General features: G+C 39.2%; 1 protein-coding gene across 2 annotated transcripts in view; it reads right to left on the bottom strand.

The window, feature by feature from the left end:
* Positions 1–16545, bottom strand: part of PREX2 (phosphatidylinositol-3,4,5-trisphosphate dependent Rac exchange factor 2) — a 326634-nt gene that overhangs the window by 121565 nt on the left and 188524 nt on the right. For both annotated transcript variants that reach the window (XM_017341384.3, XM_002710460.5), the window contains exons 26-31: positions 14017–14196; positions 10402–10496; positions 9054–9136; positions 7855–7945; positions 7145–7273; positions 1583–1624 (exon numbers count right to left, since the gene is read on the bottom strand). In XM_017341384.3, coding sequence (XP_017196873.2) covers positions 1583–1624; positions 7145–7273; positions 7855–7945; positions 9054–9136; positions 10402–10496; positions 14017–14196 — 620 coding nt within the window. The remainder of the gene's footprint in view (positions 1–1582; positions 1625–7144; positions 7274–7854; positions 7946–9053; positions 9137–10401; positions 10497–14016; positions 14197–16545) is intronic.

The raw sequence follows: 16545 nt of genomic DNA, 5'->3' as shown, positions 1-16545 counted from the left end.
AACCTATGTATAGTTCTTTTCAGAATATGCATTTTCTGTGAACCTGTTAATTAATTTTTGAGAGATGGAGAGAGAGAGAAAGAGGGAGAGAGAGTACTCCCATCTGCTGGCTCACTCTTCAAATACCCACAAATGCTGGTGCTTGCCAAGAGCTAAAGCCAAGAGCTGGGAACTCAATCCAAGTCTTCTACATGGATGACAGGAATCCAATTACTTGTGCCATTACTGTTGCCTCTCAGGATCTGCATTTGCAGGAAGCTGGAGTCAAGAGCAACAGCCAGGAATTGAACCCAGGTACTCTGATGTGGAATGCAGGCATCTTAACCTCTAGGCTAAACAGCTCTCCCTTCATTAACTTTTCAAGCCATTGTATGTCTTGGTCAACAGAAGGTGGTAAGCTTACACAATCTCTTTCTGTTCTTGGAACCCTGCAAATGTACCACATGTGCAATAAGTATAGCCCTGTAGATGGGGAGAAACACATGCCCAGTGAGCCTTGTTATCTCAGGAGTGCCAGACAATTGTCATGTACGTGAACAACATCACACTAGATCATTTGTGCCCAGCCAACTCATTGCCTGAATGCAAATAGAAGAGGAAACCCAACTGAAATCAACAAAACCTAGCACAGATCCCTGGAACAGCCCAGAAGACATGAGATACACAAGCAAGGATAAAGTCATTTTAAGCTACAAAGATTTTTATGGTATATTTTAATACAGCAAAAGCTAACTGATTTAACAGATGATTTTTCAGCTTATATTTTATGTGTAAATTTCTATTAAAATCGTATTAGTGTAATGATATAAAATAATAGAAATAGATAAGTCAGTCAACATATTTATATGTCTCTATGCCTACAGAGATAGGTCGCTAAGTAATATTAAACTCTGCACTCCTATTAAACAATATTTGAGTTTTCCCAATGTTTAGGATGCATATCCTTCTGAAAGTATTTTGAATAGAATTTTGCTGAAATATTTCATAATTTTCCCTTCTTTCAATTTTTCATTCATTCCTGTAACACATACTTATTGAACCCTATGTGCCATACATTATTTTAGGGATTTGTTGATGATCAAAATAAATACTGTGTCTGCCTTTATGAAACCAACAGTCTGTCATATAATTTAGGGTTTGATCAAATATTTAATTATCTTTTGATGTAAATGTTCATTGCCAACATTTTTTGAACTCCTACCAAGTACATGATAGAAGTGATTTATATAAGTAAGATTTGTTAAATATTTGCATACTTCCTGGTTCATAACAAAAATCAAAAAACCTATTAACACAGTTCTTTTTATTAACAAAAAAAACCTATTAACAGTTCTTTTTATCAAAACCTACCCCCTTTCCTTTTGTAATTATACTTTGTTTAAATATATTATATGTGTTTTCATGTTTTTACCTGCAACTGAAGATGAGTATGAGTTTTTCTGTTTTTATTTATCTTTCTAAGGATTTAGAGAAGGCAGGTGTTATATTTTCACTTATGTTTGTAAACAGTTGAAGATAAAAGGATGTCTAAGGTCCTAGACCCCAACCACATCAAATAATAAAAATAATGCGAACATGTTACCTGAATATTCAAGAAGAGCCAGTAGTATCCTACACTTTACCTCTGCAGAAAGAGAAGATACTTCAGTTAGTTGCTTACTATGTTTCTGCCACAAACATTATAGCTTAATTGTGCAGCAAAAATTAGCAAAATTATATTAGAGAAGAGTACTTCAAAAAGTTCATAATAAATGAAAATTAAACTTAAAAGTAAATTTATTTTGGTTCAAAATTTTTGAATCCAGGCTAATGGTGGATCCTCGGAGAGTTCTTAGACAGTGCTGATGTGAAAAAAAACTGTGAAGGGGGCAGGCACTTGACACAGCAGTTCAGTGAATACTTGGGACACCTACATATCATGTCAGAGTGTCTGGGTTTGAGCATTGGCTATTCTGCCCCTGATCCAGCTTCCTGGAGGCAGAGGTAATGGCTCAAGTACACGGGAGACCCAGAGGGAGTCCTGGGCTCCTGGTTTCAAACTGGCCCTGTCCTTGCTGTTGTAGGCATTTAGGGAATGAACCAGGCAATAAAAGATCTCGGTCTCTTTGCCTTTCAAATATTAAAAATAAAAATAATAAATTGTAAATCCTTAAACCTATGGATGTCAAATTTTTGCATCAAAATAGACTTATTTTTAAATTCCATTTTCCATGAACTTTTTGAAGTCCTGTCGTATTAGGTAATAAAAATCCCATTCACTTGAAATGCTACTCTTGTCCATTTTCCATTGTAAATTCTATCCCAACACCCTGGAATGTCAAATGTCTTCCAGCTCTGGATTATATGAGTAGATGAAACAGCAGGTAAATCCTGCCAGCTTTGCAAGTCATCCTTAGCTGTTTTCAGCTGCGCGGTGCTCTCTAAACTCCAGAGTATTATAGTCTGTATCATAAACTGTTCAGAAGCAGTTCTAGAAGCACTACTTAAACTTTTATTAAGCTTTTAAAGACTGATTTGTATCCTTGAGATCAGTTTCTCATCTTGTGGAGGTCCTTGGGAGTAACTCAGCAGTAACCTCAGCAGTTCACCCAGAGTTTATCCTGCTGAACTTTAAAGTACTTTTCATTCTATCTCCCAAATTGTCTTTATGTAGGGAATCACCTAACAGAAAGTTAGATCTTGGCTAGAAATGTAACCTCATGACACTTGGCCAGAGTTTCTTGTTTTATCTATGAAGTCGACATGACCTTGTTTCTGAAAATTACTAGTCTCTTTAAAATATCCCATCAAATATGTATCAATTAGAACATCAAAAATGTAATTCTTGGATTGGCATTTGTGGCACAGTGGGTTAAGCCAATGCCTGTAATGCCAGCATCTCATATGCGTGCCAGTTGGTGTTCTGGCTGCTCCATTTCCGATCCAGCTCCCTGCTAATGTGCTTGGGAAAGTCACCAAAGATGGTCCAAGTGCTTGGGCCCCTGCCATCCTCATGGAAAACCTGGATGAAGCTTCAGGCTTTAGCCAGGCACAATCCTGGCTATTGTGGTCACTTGGGGAGTGAACACTCAGATGGGAGATCCCTCTCCCTGTCTCTCCCTCTCTATAACTCTGCCTTTAAAGCAAATAAATCACACACACTTAGATATTTCTACGCTCTTTAGCTAGGAAAGATTGCTACAGCACCACTTAACATTGTATAATTAGATCCTTGTGCACTCACAGCCTACTAAACTGAGGGTAGAAAGAAAAAGGAGATAGTGATTTCAGTGGGGGAAAGACTGATTATGTGGTGTCACCGAGATAATGCCTGTCCCCTGCCGAATCTCTCAGCTAAACTGTAGTCTCAGACTCTCATCTGAATGAAGACACTTCTACTTGAGTGGGCCATCATCACTTCAACTTCAAATGTCTATTAGGGAACACATTTTCAAAACTCTTTGCTCCCTACAAAAACTACTCTTTAAAATTTCTCATTTTTCAGCAACCTACTCTTCTCTGAAGTTGTCTCCACATCTTATTATACATCTCTTCAGCTTTTGCTACCCTTTTTCATCATGCCGCAGTGATGGCAGTGGTTTTCTGAATAATATTCCTGTCTTTATGATTCATATGCACCATTAGCAGATGCACCTTCTTACAATATCATGTTCATAATTTCAGTACCACATGGCTAAGCCTTGTGATTTCCTGCTAGATGTATAAACTCATCTATCTGAGTTAGAAGTCACTTTTCAGTGAAGCTTTCTAATTGTATTCCAATGTCAGTCCCTTTGTGACATGACAAGATCTATTCTAGACTGTTGAATATTTGTTTATATTATATTTCTTTGCCAGCACTTCGCTCATTTCCCACTCTTATACTATGTCCTTACTGCTCTGAGTCTAAATTTCAAAACTTTTATGAAATATTATCTAGTCACATTTAGAATTCTATAGTAGCTTAGTTAGATTAAGATCACAGTAACAACAGTCTTTATACAACACTTCAAACAACATTCAGAGACTATTCATATGTATTCTCATTTATCTTTCCTACACAGGGCCTATAAAATAGATAAGGTAGAGTTATTATCATTTATGAATGAACTAGTTGAGATTCAAAGTAGGCTAGCACTTTTCTAAAAGCCACAAAGCTAGTACATAACAGATCAGTTTTCTAATTCGTAATTCAATAAATTTCCCTGCCTCTGAAATTATTTGTTCCTGCAATCTCACTTGTAAAATGTAATACCTTTTAGGTATTTCTTACTTTACTTATCAGTTAATTCTCTCTCTCTGACTATATTGTGATTGTCTATAATAGGATGCAACTTAGTTTCTTTATTTGCATAATCTTTGGCATTTAGAAGAAACTCTGGATGTTTTTAAATTTACCAATTGCACATAAACTATTTCCCAATTAATTGAAAGCAAACAGGCACATAGCTTATTGGACACAAAGCAATGAGTAATAAATTAATTCACATTTATCAATCATCTGTGATTGACCCTGTGTGGAATGGGATACAAAATGTATAAAAGTAGGACTTGAAAATACAAAATTCATAAAATGAATAACTTCAAAAAATTGAGTTTTTGATAGCTTATATCTTAAAGGCCTTCAAAGCAAGAAAACAAAAAAAATGTTTTAAGGATTTCTCTAATCCTAATCAATATGGCACTTACTCTAATAATAGGTGCATTACATAAAGAAAGACTCAAAAATGATGAGAATAATTGCAGAATTTTAACTTCTTGAAGTGTTGGGATGCTGGCATTTATTAAGTAAAAATATGCCTGTTACTAAAGTATATTCTTAAATTCACAAAACTGTCTTTTAAAACTGTCTTTATCATTTTTGTTATTAATTACTTTGGGGCTTTAAACTCAGATTTGGCTGGCGCCGCGGCTCACTAGGCTAATCCTCCGCCTAGCGGCGCCGGCACACCAGGTTCTAGTCCCGGTTGGGGCGCCGGATTCTGTCCCGGTTGCCCTTCTTCCAGGCCAGCTCTCTGCTGTGGCCAGGGAGTGCAGTGGAGGATGGCCCAGGTGCTTGGGCCCTGCACCCCATGGGAGACCAGGAAAAAGCACCTGGCTCCTGGCTCCTGCCATCGGATCAGCGCGGTGCGCCGGCTGCAGCTCGCCGGCCGCGGCGGCCATTGGAGGGTGAACCAACGGCAAAGGAAGACCTTTCTCTCTGTCTCTCTCTCTCACTGTCCACTCTGCCTGTCAAAAAAATAAAAAAAAAATTTAAACTCAGATTTTACATGAAATGTTATGTTACATAGTGTCACAGGCAGCCATTATATTAAGCCATAAAATAAAAATACAGCAAACAAACACAGCTATCAAAACAGGAGATTTCATTACACAATAGAGTTGCTGTGATTGATCTGGGGAAGCATCCCTATCTATACAAACTTCCTCTGTATTATGTTTGAATATATTTCTATGGTGAAGACTTAGTTATCACCGTACATTTAAACCATCTCTGTCGTTCAATAAATCAGGAAGCTGAAGCCTAAGTGTTAAGTGACTGGTTCGGAGTCCATTGATAAATAGAGCTGTCTTTGTTAGCAAGGTAGACTACTCTCTCTAACTTAGCCTAAAAACGGTAACAACAGAATGTTATACTTTGGTTGAGTATTATTGCCACACCTAACTGACCTACAAATGGCTGAGGAATAAAAATGTAAACACAGGCATCATATTTGTCGTACATGTTTCTCAACATTAGCACAACTGACATTTTGGGCCAAATAATTCTTTGTTGTGAGAGATTCTTATACTTTGTACAATGTTTAGGAGTAGCCCTGGGGTATACCCAGCAGATGCCATGAATACATCCACAATTGTGACAACTAAAAATGTCTCTATGTTGTAGGCGGGCATACAGAATAAAATTGATTAGGTTTGTGAGCTGGAAGACCACGCCTTCACCACGCCCCCATGTGACTTCATGCCCTGACCTGGCCACACCTGTGCACCCACCAGCCAATCAGGTTAATTAACCACTCCCCCTTGCAAGTGGATTAAAAGCCTGGGACACAGTGTGCCTGCTCTCTCGCTCTCTTTTCCTTAGCCTTTTGCCAGTACGGGGTTGGCTGTGGCCCTGCGTCTCCAGGGCTCACAGCCTTCAGGCCACCCGCCCCATGCTTCCTGGTCTAGATGCTCCTCCACGTGGCTGGTTCCTGGTACTTAGTATGAACCCAGAGTTACCTCTCTCTTATAGATAGGGCCCTTACTCCCCTATGCATTTCTCTCACTGAATGAAAGCTTAAAAATGTACCATGCTGCCTTGTTTATCTACACCAATATTCCAAATTCTTCTCTGAATATTAGGCAAGAACCCACATGGGCTTATTAATATTGGGATTATTAATAAGCATACAGTGATATCACATGGCACCCCAAATTCCAATTTCATATGGCACCCCAGATGGGACTTTGGGGGAACTCTAAGGGGTCCATATTCCTGTATCATATTTTAGGGAGCCAACTCCAATATCATCTAGACAAGGCCAACCACTGCACTAATTACTGGAAAGAAAATTGTTCAATCAGATAATATTTAAATTAAACAAATTTCTTATTTCACTTTTTTCACCGTCATCATTTAGGAATTCTCAGTATTTTCTACTTAATAACTCTGACCCTAAACAACACACACTGAACTTCTTTGAAGTTTTCCCCACATTTTGTATCAATCACAGAATGCCATGTAAGTAATGTCATGGTAATTAATAACAATCAACTTAGAGAAACACTTCTGGAAAAGAAATTTAAAAGCCACTTAAAAGCAACCTATGTAATTATTTTGATTCTCATACAGATTCACAATTTATTTTTTAGACTTTCCACAGTTTCATGCTATCTTTTAAAACATTCTAAATACTCTTTGGTATTATAATGAGTTAAAATCAATCCATGTTGTATTTGCCTCCATGAACCATGATTATTCATGGATAATATTCTTATGATATAGTCTATCAAGATTTTGTAATCATTACTTCTTTCCCTCCTCCTCCCTCACCATTTTCCATCCTTTCATTTTCTTCACAACATGGAACATTGCAAAAGTAATCAAGCATCACTGACTGACTAGCTGTAATTAAGTGATTATTGCTAAAATCAAGCAATGCCATCTGCTTTTCATGCTGACCTTCAACAAATTTTCTGATGTTCTGAGCAAGTGACTGGACGCTGCTGGGAAGATTCCAAGGATCTTGCTTGATGTGAAGCCGTAACCTTTTTGGACAACTCAGCTTTGGTTCCATTTCCTGTTGAAATTCTAAATAAATATAGAAAATTTCTCTTAAGTCTCAACCATTTCCCAGTTAAGACTTCAGAATCTTATCACTGTCAACCTGGTATATTATCATGAAAGTAATTTCTTTTGCTACATCACAAGCTTTGCTAAATCTCAAATGCCACATCTTGATGTTATTTTCTTATAAATGTTTAAACAAAGAAGCACATTTAGCTGAAAGCTCTACTTTTTATATCATAAACAGGATGTTGGAAAGTGGCAGCTCTATATCCTGTCCTGTTTGGTCATTCTGTATGTCAATTCACAATCCCCAAGTCCCTTCCCCCACTGCTGGATAGGATACAAGAATAATCAAGGGGGAACTATGCTTGGTTTCAGCAAAGTTACTTAATTCTTAATACATATTGTTGATGAACACATTTTTATTTGGTCTTGATTCTATAGGGTTTAAACATTTTAAACTTTCAAAGAAACCTAAAATGTCCTAAATTACTTAACATATTCCAATCTTATCAAAACAGATGCAGCATTCAATGATATATGAAATTTCCCTTCTCATATGACCACTGCATGGTCTGATACCTTTTATCTCCCAATCTTACCTTGCAGTCCTCGTCCTGGTGTGAGATACTTGGTTTGTTCAAAAGCCCTCACAACAGCTTGCCCTTTTAGAAGATTAGTGATCGAATCCACCTACCAAGAGCAGAGTTTTCTAAGAGTTACTCATCTCTAATTGTACCTAATATACACCCAAGAGCAAATCTTGTAAAATATTTTTTCTTAAAGAAACGATTACTTTTGAAATTCCATTATGCTTGTGAAATCTGTTTAAATAAAATAGTGTGACAAACTTGCCTGCCCACCTCACAACACTGCAGTGACATTTCTTCTTTTCACACGTATTCATGCAAAATATGAATTCATGTCACAGAAGAAAGTAAAATTCAGGAAAATTATTTAAAAATCCTAAGAGCTACTGAAATCCTTGTCCAAGTCTTAAAAGCTGCCAAAGTAGCCGGCGCCGTGGCTCAATAGGCTAATCCTCCACCTTGCGGCGCTGGCACACCGGGTTCTAGTCCCGGTTGGGGCGCCGGATTCTGTCCCGGTTGCCCGTCTTCCAGGCCAGCTCTCTGCTATGGCCAGGGAGTGCAGTGGAGGATGGCCCAGGTGCTTGGGCCCTGCACCCCATGGGAGACCAGGAAAAGCACCTGGATCCTGGCTCCTGCCATCGGATCAGCGCGGTGCGCCGGCTGCAGCGGCGGCCATTGGAGGGTGAACCAACGGCAAAAGGAAGACCTTTCTCTCTGTCTCTCTCTCTCACTGTCCACTCTGCCTGTCAAAAATAAAAAAAAAAAAAAAAAAAGCTGCCAAAGTACACAATTTGCCTAGGGTTGTTTTTTTTTTGTTGTTTTTTTTTTTGTTGTTGTTGTTGTTTGTTTTTTTTTTTATGCAAACCACCAACATGAGCACCAAGACAATCTTGTACCTTTTGAATTTAGGATTAGTGCTGAGTAAGAAATATCATAAACTATTCTGAAAAGCCACAAAACTCCCACAGATAGCAAGAGTTATGTCTTAGGTATATAAATTTTTCTTATTTTCTACAGATTATAAAATACTTGATTTGTACAACAATTTTTGGGTAGTTGGCACAAGAATATTTATTCATCTTTTAAATTCAAAGAGGAAGAGGGACAGATTTAGGCCTTATTCTAACTCTAAGCTCTTCTTACTATGCCTACAAAGGTATTCCTGACAGTTTAATCTGAGGAAAAAAGAGCCACATTTGCCCCGATCATACCTGGCTAAAAAGATGCTCAAGACAACTGTGAATCTTGTCCTGTTTATCATGAGAAATGCGAACACTGAGGGGAAGTTCATCACCTAGATGTAGAAGAAAAAAAGAAACCCATCAACAACAAAAATAATTCATCATCCATTAAAATATCCCAGCATATTCTAATGTTAAATAAAAATAAAGAGTTCTTATTCCATACATTAGTTCTCATGTTCAGGAAAAGAATTCCAAAGAGTTAAGAGCTCCTAGGAAATCAGGTTGATTCCGGAGGACACAAGTGAAAGACAAGGCACACTGTGTGGCCGGCGCCGCGGCTCACTAGGCTAATCCTCCGCCTAGCGGCGCCGGCACACCGGGTTCTAGTCCCGGTTGGGGCGCCGGATTCTGTCCTGGTTGCCCCTCTTCCAGGCCAGCTCTCTGCTGTGGCCAGGGAGTGCAGTGGAGGATGGCCCGGGTGCTTGGGCCCTGCACCCCATGGGAGACCTGGAAAAGCACCTGGCTCCTGGCTCCTGCCATCGGATCAGCGCGGTGCGCCGGCCGCAGTGCGCCGGCCGCGGCGGCCATTGGAGGGTGAACCAATGTCAAAGGAAGACCTTTCTCTCTGTCTCTCTCTCTCACTGTCCACTCTGCCTGTCAAAAAAAAAAAAAAAAAAAAAAAAAAAAAAACAAGGCACACTGTGGTATTCCATGAGAATGATTCTTTCCAATGGTGTGTTTGTCTAATGCTTTTGGAGTGCACTGATGAAAATACACATGTTAATATTTCTCCTAATTGCAAGAAAACGCTTTGTTCTTAACACACAAAAATCAAGGTATTTATAAACAATTTACACCAATTAGTGTTTTTCTCATTGCCCCTCTAGCTGTTTTCCACATACATTGGGGCTTCAAAAAGTCCATGGAAAATGCATATTATAAAATATTAGGTACATATTTCAAAGTTCTTTGGCATCAAAACAAATTTATCTTTTAGCTTATTTTTCCATGAAATTTTTGAAGCAACCTTGTTCAGGTGCACCTGCTGTATTATAAATTTATCAGTTTCAAGCTCCTCACCTCTCCACTCTAATCAACAATACCCAATGCTTTTAGTAATCCTCGTTTCCTCTGTACCTATAACCCTTCGTAAATCATATATCAAGATGAAAAGCAGTTTGCTTTTTTAAATTCACTCTTTACAATAGGATTGGGGAATCAATTTTATTAAGCACACAAAACAGAAATAAATTATGTGTAGCCACCGAGTATGACTTAAAAAGGTAAAAGTGTATATGGATCAAGGAAACCAATCCTTAAAGTTATCTCCAATAGGATTAACATCAAAAAGAACTCATGCCTTCATCAAACGCACCTGAGTCCATCTCATCGCTGTGAAAATATGAACTGCACTGGCTGCTACAAATGCTGGTAAAGGAGGCGATGGAGTTCCTGTTGCTGTTGCAGTCGCTGAAAAGAATGTGCTATATGTTATTTAAGAGTGCAGATGTCTGAGTTTCCCTGTGATTCCTTATGATTCCTTATGAGAAAGACAAACTTGTTCAACTGAATTTATCCTTTTAAAGAAAATATTTTCAATTTAATCATATTTCAAATTTCTTTCTGTCATATAATCTAACCCTAAATGAATTTTTTATGTTTTTAGTTAAAAAAATAGGAGTCAAACCAAATTTCAAAGTACTCTTAATGTAATGTCTTTGAGGGTACACATCTGTAGTTAGATAATTTGCTCATAGCTACCAACTCATGTTTCAAGAGTTCTCTCTTTTTTCAACCCTTTCTGGTGGCTTACTGAGTATATGCTGAACTTCCCAAGAAAAGTCTCTTGTCTGTCTCCACCTCAGAGCTCAGCACAAGTAAGTGCTGGGAATTATGAATGTTCAAGGAAAGAATGTTTAAAGGGTTTGTGTGTGAATACGGATGTAATACAGATTTCAGAAACAGTGCAAGAGATAAAATATTCTTCCTCCTCATAGTAAGTAGGAAGGACTTACTTCACTTTAAATTTACATTTTAAACTTCTATCTTAGCTGAAAGAGTCTTTGAGGGAAATTTTAATTATCTGATAACTAGAACTTAGGTAAGAAAGTATTTTTAGACAAGTAATTTCCCAGTGGAGAAAAACCCACAGATTCCTATTAAAGAACACGTTGGTCTCCTTAGAAGTTAAAAGAAAATGAAATGGTAAAGATAGTTAATCTGCATAATACATTGTTAAATCTATAGGAATAATTATCTCGTGCATTTGTCAATTTTTTTTCAAAACCACAGAAATTAGGATAGTAGAATAGTTAAGTGTGGAACTGTGAAGCCAGATCACCTACTTGCTTGGATAGATCATGTAACTTCTGTGGGTTTCAGCTTCCTTATGTGGAAAATAGAGTTACTATCAGACACTGCCATGGAGGTACTATGGGAACTAGGTGAAATCATCCTGTTCTTCCATGTGTCTAGATTTGAGAGGCAGAGAGACAGGCAAAACAGAGACAGAGAAAGAGCCTACACCTGCTGGTTCATTCCCCAAATGTCTGCAACTGAAGCTGAGAGTCATGAACTGGACCCCAGTCTCCCATGTGGGTGGCAGGTATGCAGTCGATTCAGCCACCACCACTGCCTCCCAGGATCTGCATTGGCTGGGAGCTGGATTCAGGAGCTGGAACCAAGTACCAAACTCAATGTGGGACACAGGCATCTTAACCAGTAGCTGAACTACTAGGTGAAACTTGCACACACATACCATATACATATATGTATGTATATGTATATATATTTGAAATATATATATATTTGAAAATTTATTTTATTTATTTAAAAGGCAGAGTTAAAGAGAGGGAAAGAGGGAGAGGGAGAGACCTTCCATCCACTGGTTCACTCCCCAGATGGCTGCAATAGCCAGGGCTGGGCCAGACAGAAGTCAGGAGCCAGGAGCTGCTTCTGTCTTCCACATGGGTCGGGGTCCAAGGACTTGGGTCATGTTCCTCTGCTTTCCTTAGTACATTATCAGGAAGCTGGATCAAAAGTGGAGCAGCCAGAACGTGAACTGGTGCTCATATGGGATGCCAGTGTTGCTGGTAATGGCTTAAGGGGCAATACCACAAAGCCAGCCCCCCTCACATATTTTTAATGTTAGTTATTTGTATTAAACATCTCTGGTGAGAATAATTTAAACACAGTACAATATCATTTCATTGTAAAACACTGTATAATAAACAATATTAACTACAATAGTTCTTGCCTTCAACACCTGTGAACGTAATGGGAGATGCCAAAACTGTGGCTGGTTATGATGTTCCTCACTGAAGTTTCAGGTGATCCATTTATTTATTTATTTATTTTGACAGGTAGAGTCACAGACAGTGAGAGAGAGAGAAAGAGAGAAAGAGAAAGGTCTTCCTTCTGCTGGTTCACCCCCCAAATGGCCGCTACGTCTGGCGCTGCGCTGATCTGAAGCCAGGAGCCAGGTGCTTCTCCTGGTCTCCCATGCGGGTGCAGGGCCCAAGCACTTGGGCCATCCTCCACTGCCTTCCCGGGCCACAGCAGAGAGCTGGACTGGAAAGGGGGCAACCGGGACTAGAACCAGCGCCCATATGGGACACCAGCACTGCAGGCGGAGGATTAACCAAGTGAGCCATGGCGCCGGCCCCGTGATCCATTATTTAAAGGAGCAAAAGCACTTTCAATTAAAGAACTTCACATCATTTTAGGGTTTGGTACAAAAATGTTAACAGAATTTGGAAGGAAGGAATTATACCTTCCTACCACACAAAAAAAAATGTATACTGATGTTTAACCTCCAGTGCACCAGATGCGGCCTTATTTGGAAACAGGTTCTGGACAGAGGTAATTGAATTAAAATGAGATCATCAGCGTGGGTCCTAGCGCACTATGCCTGATGTCCCTCAAAGAAGGGAAGCATATGGGCACTTGTTGTGCAGCAGGTTAAACCACTGCTTGGGATGCCTCTGTCCTGCACTGGAGTGCCTAGTTCAAGTTCCAGCCTCTCTATGCTTCCAATCCAGCTTCCCACTAATGTGCCTGGGAGGCGGCAGGTGCTGGGGTTCTTGCTGCCCATGTGGGAGACCCAGATAGAGTTCTTAGCACCTGGCTTCAGTTGCAATTATTTGGGGGAGTGAACCAGCAGATGGAAGATCTGGATCTCTCTTTCTTCCCCACTCTCCCACTCCTGTCGCCCTACCTTTCAAAGAAATAAATCTTAAAAAAAAGAAAAAAAGCAGAAGGGCAATATAGACACGGAGACTCATGTGGATGGAGAATGGTGTGAAGAGACGCAGTTAGAAGATCACCATTTCAGAGGTCAAGAGAGAAGACCTGAGACAGATCCTTCTTCCTTCATAGCCCCAGGGAGGAATCCACACAGCCAACACCTTGGTTGTTAAAATTTCTGACCTTGGGAGCTGTGCGATAACCAATTTCTGCGGTGAAGGCACCTAGACTTGGCACTTTGTTATAGAAGCAATAGAAAATGAATACAGAAAGCATCCAAGAGAAGATAAAAAACAGAGCTGATCAGAGGGGTGGGCAAGAGAAATTAGTCCAATTCACTTGGAATACAGACTATAAAAACAAAGGAGGAAAACAGGGCAAAAAGAACTCCTACTCTTGATCTAATAAACCAATGATCAGAGACAGACATATGAAAAAATGCTCATAGTAACAACCTTCATATCTGTTATACATACTTTACAATCCATTTATAGAACAAGTTGCTGAAATTAGATTCACACACCTAGAGAAAAATGTTTTGTTTCAAGTTACTGAAATTATCAAAGTGAAGATTTTGAAAGATTAAGCTGTTCCACTTTGTTTTATCTGAGGTGGGTAAGAGCAAGTGATTGAGAGAGCAATAAACAAAACCATTAACCAAAAAATCATTTTCAAGAACTTTGTGGAAATACAGAATCCTATCTGAGTTTGCTGATGACATGAGTTGGGGGAATCAGTGAGTTACCTGTAGGAGTCTCTGTTGCTGATGGTGTCATGACCGGAATCTTCTTGCTCATCTCCTGCTACGTTGAAACAAACTCGTTTGCTATTTCGTTCTCCCTTCTCGTTGTCACTGTCCATTGGTATTACACACTCTGAAGTCTTACGCTCCAATTTAGGAGAATATGTTATCGAAGACAGAAGGCTGTGATGTTAAAAAAAAAAAGGTACATATATCAAACTGCCTGTTACTGATACCTACCATATTTGTTGACTATGATAGGCTTACAAATATTTCTAGGATGCTTCCATGTCTCACACCTAGTAAGCATTCTACCACATCAAAAGCATGTCACAGAGCTTCTCCTTTTCTTCTCAGAATACATAACAGAAACGGAACAAAATTTAGACCAGAAGGCTGCATGCATTCAAATCCTGATTATGCCATTTATTCATTTTGTCATCTTAGCAAAGCTATGATAGTTCCCTGTGAATGCATAAAATGAGGACACTGAGAATAGACCTCAGGATCACTGAGGGAATCAAGTGACAGTTAACGCATTCTGGGTGCATCTTGGGTGTCTCTCCTCAGCCCTCATCATTACTGCCACCATCACCACCATATGAAAATGTCGAGTACTACTGGCTGACCAAATACTAACCTCAAATGCTAAAAATCTTTGAATATTCTCAGTGGCTCACCCTCAGATATTAAAAATCCAGCAACCCATTTGCCCTTGGCTTGGTTTCCTCTAAGGCTTTCTTTCTTTGGCAGGGAAATTATCAACTGCCTATCCCTTCTTGCTGTGCAGATGGACGGGGGTCCTGACCTTAGTAACTACAAGATACTAGGAAGAGTCATCTACAACGTGAGGACAGTGGGAAGCAGGGGGCAACTCCAGTCCCATCTGTCATGCACTCAGGATGAAATGTCACAGATCTGTCCAAATGATGAGCCCTTCCATGTAGCTCAAGGCTGCACTGGTATAAGACATGCTGAAGACTTTGAGTAGCTTCTGAACCCCCAACCCTAGGTTTGAATGCTTCCTGCAGAATGTTTCTGTTGCAACTTTAACTCAGGGGTTGGTGTTGTTGTTGCAGTAGGGGTAAGCCACCACTTGTGATGCTGGCATCCCACATTAGAGCACTGATTCATGGCCTCACTGCTCCGCTTCTAATTCAGCTTCCAGCTAACACACCTGGGAAGGCAGAAGATGGACAAATGCTTCTGCCTCTTTCACCCACCTATGAGACCCAGGAGTTCTGGCTCTTGGCTTCCATCTGGCCAAGCCCTGGCAATTGAAGCCATTTAGTGAGTCAATCAGTAGATGGAAGATCTCTTTCTCTCTCTCCCCTTCCCTTTCTGTTACTCTACCATCCAATTAAATAAAGAAATCTTTCTTAAAAACCTGTTTAGCTCAAAATTGGGCAGAAAAGGAATCCATCTCTATTATCAAACAGCATGTAGTAAAATTTGCAAAATGGATCACACCATATCTAAACAAAGGGTTCACGCTTGGTTTATCGGAACAACAATAATCTTCTTATGTACTAAACATCTATGACATCAGTTCGCAGCAGTAGCATCAGAGTTGACACTCATTTTCTCATAGCAATGTGATGTTTCTCTTGCTATTCTAAGACTATGAAGATACCTTATACCTCTTACCCACACATTGTAACATCAAACTCAGTGGTGTGCCTTGAGTAAACAGTTGTTAAGTGATTTCGCTAATTAACTAAACACATTTAATTGTACCATGTGTTAAAACACACAAAAGGCTCTGCCTGCTTGCAGCTCGAATTCTCCTGGGAGAAGAAAAACCGTGCAAGCAAATTTTGCAGAATATCAGTATATCAGATGGTGACAAATGTTAAGGAGAAAAACAAAGAAGAGAAGGAAACATAGAGCTGCAATTTAAATAACAGTTGGGTAAAGTCTCACACTGAGGGGATAGTTTGGCATTTTATAGTTTGTAGACACCACTAAAAATTGAGGGAGCTGTGTCACACTGCTCAAGGCCCAGTGCACATTTCAATAATAGAAAGCCATGAATTATTTTAAACACACTGTTTCTATTTGCAAAGATACCTTTATGTTTTGTAAGACATATTGTGTATTTATTCACTCCTTCCACCCAAAAGATTAAAACATTAGACTAACTCCAATTATCCAAGCTCCACATTGCACAGACGAACACTGAATACCAAAGAGGAAAGAGATGCAGGAGTTTTCACTTTGTAAGGAGTCCTCTGTGCTTAAGAATATTTTAAATCAAAAGTCATGGGGCTAAGCATACACAATTTCTCCAAAGTTATAGGAACTGTTTCCACATATTTGTTTTTCATTATCAACAGCTGCTATCATGTCTGCAAGGACCCTGTGGGAACAAGTGTTAAGTTTACAAACAAATGATAGGAAAACCATGTTTTTGACACTACGCTTGGAATAAAATTTCAAGATTTTTGAAATTTCAAGATTTTTTTGAAAAGCAGCAGCAAGGCATAATGCTATAATATTTTATTTGTGCATGTAAAAATATGTTCCCTTACT

The sequence above is a fragment of the Oryctolagus cuniculus genome, chromosome 6 (assembly GCF_964237555.1).
Source record: "Oryctolagus cuniculus chromosome 6, mOryCun1.1, whole genome shotgun sequence".
Classification (NCBI taxonomy): domain Eukaryota; kingdom Metazoa; phylum Chordata; class Mammalia; order Lagomorpha; family Leporidae; genus Oryctolagus; species Oryctolagus cuniculus.
This window is presented reverse-complemented; position numbering and strand designations above follow the sequence as displayed.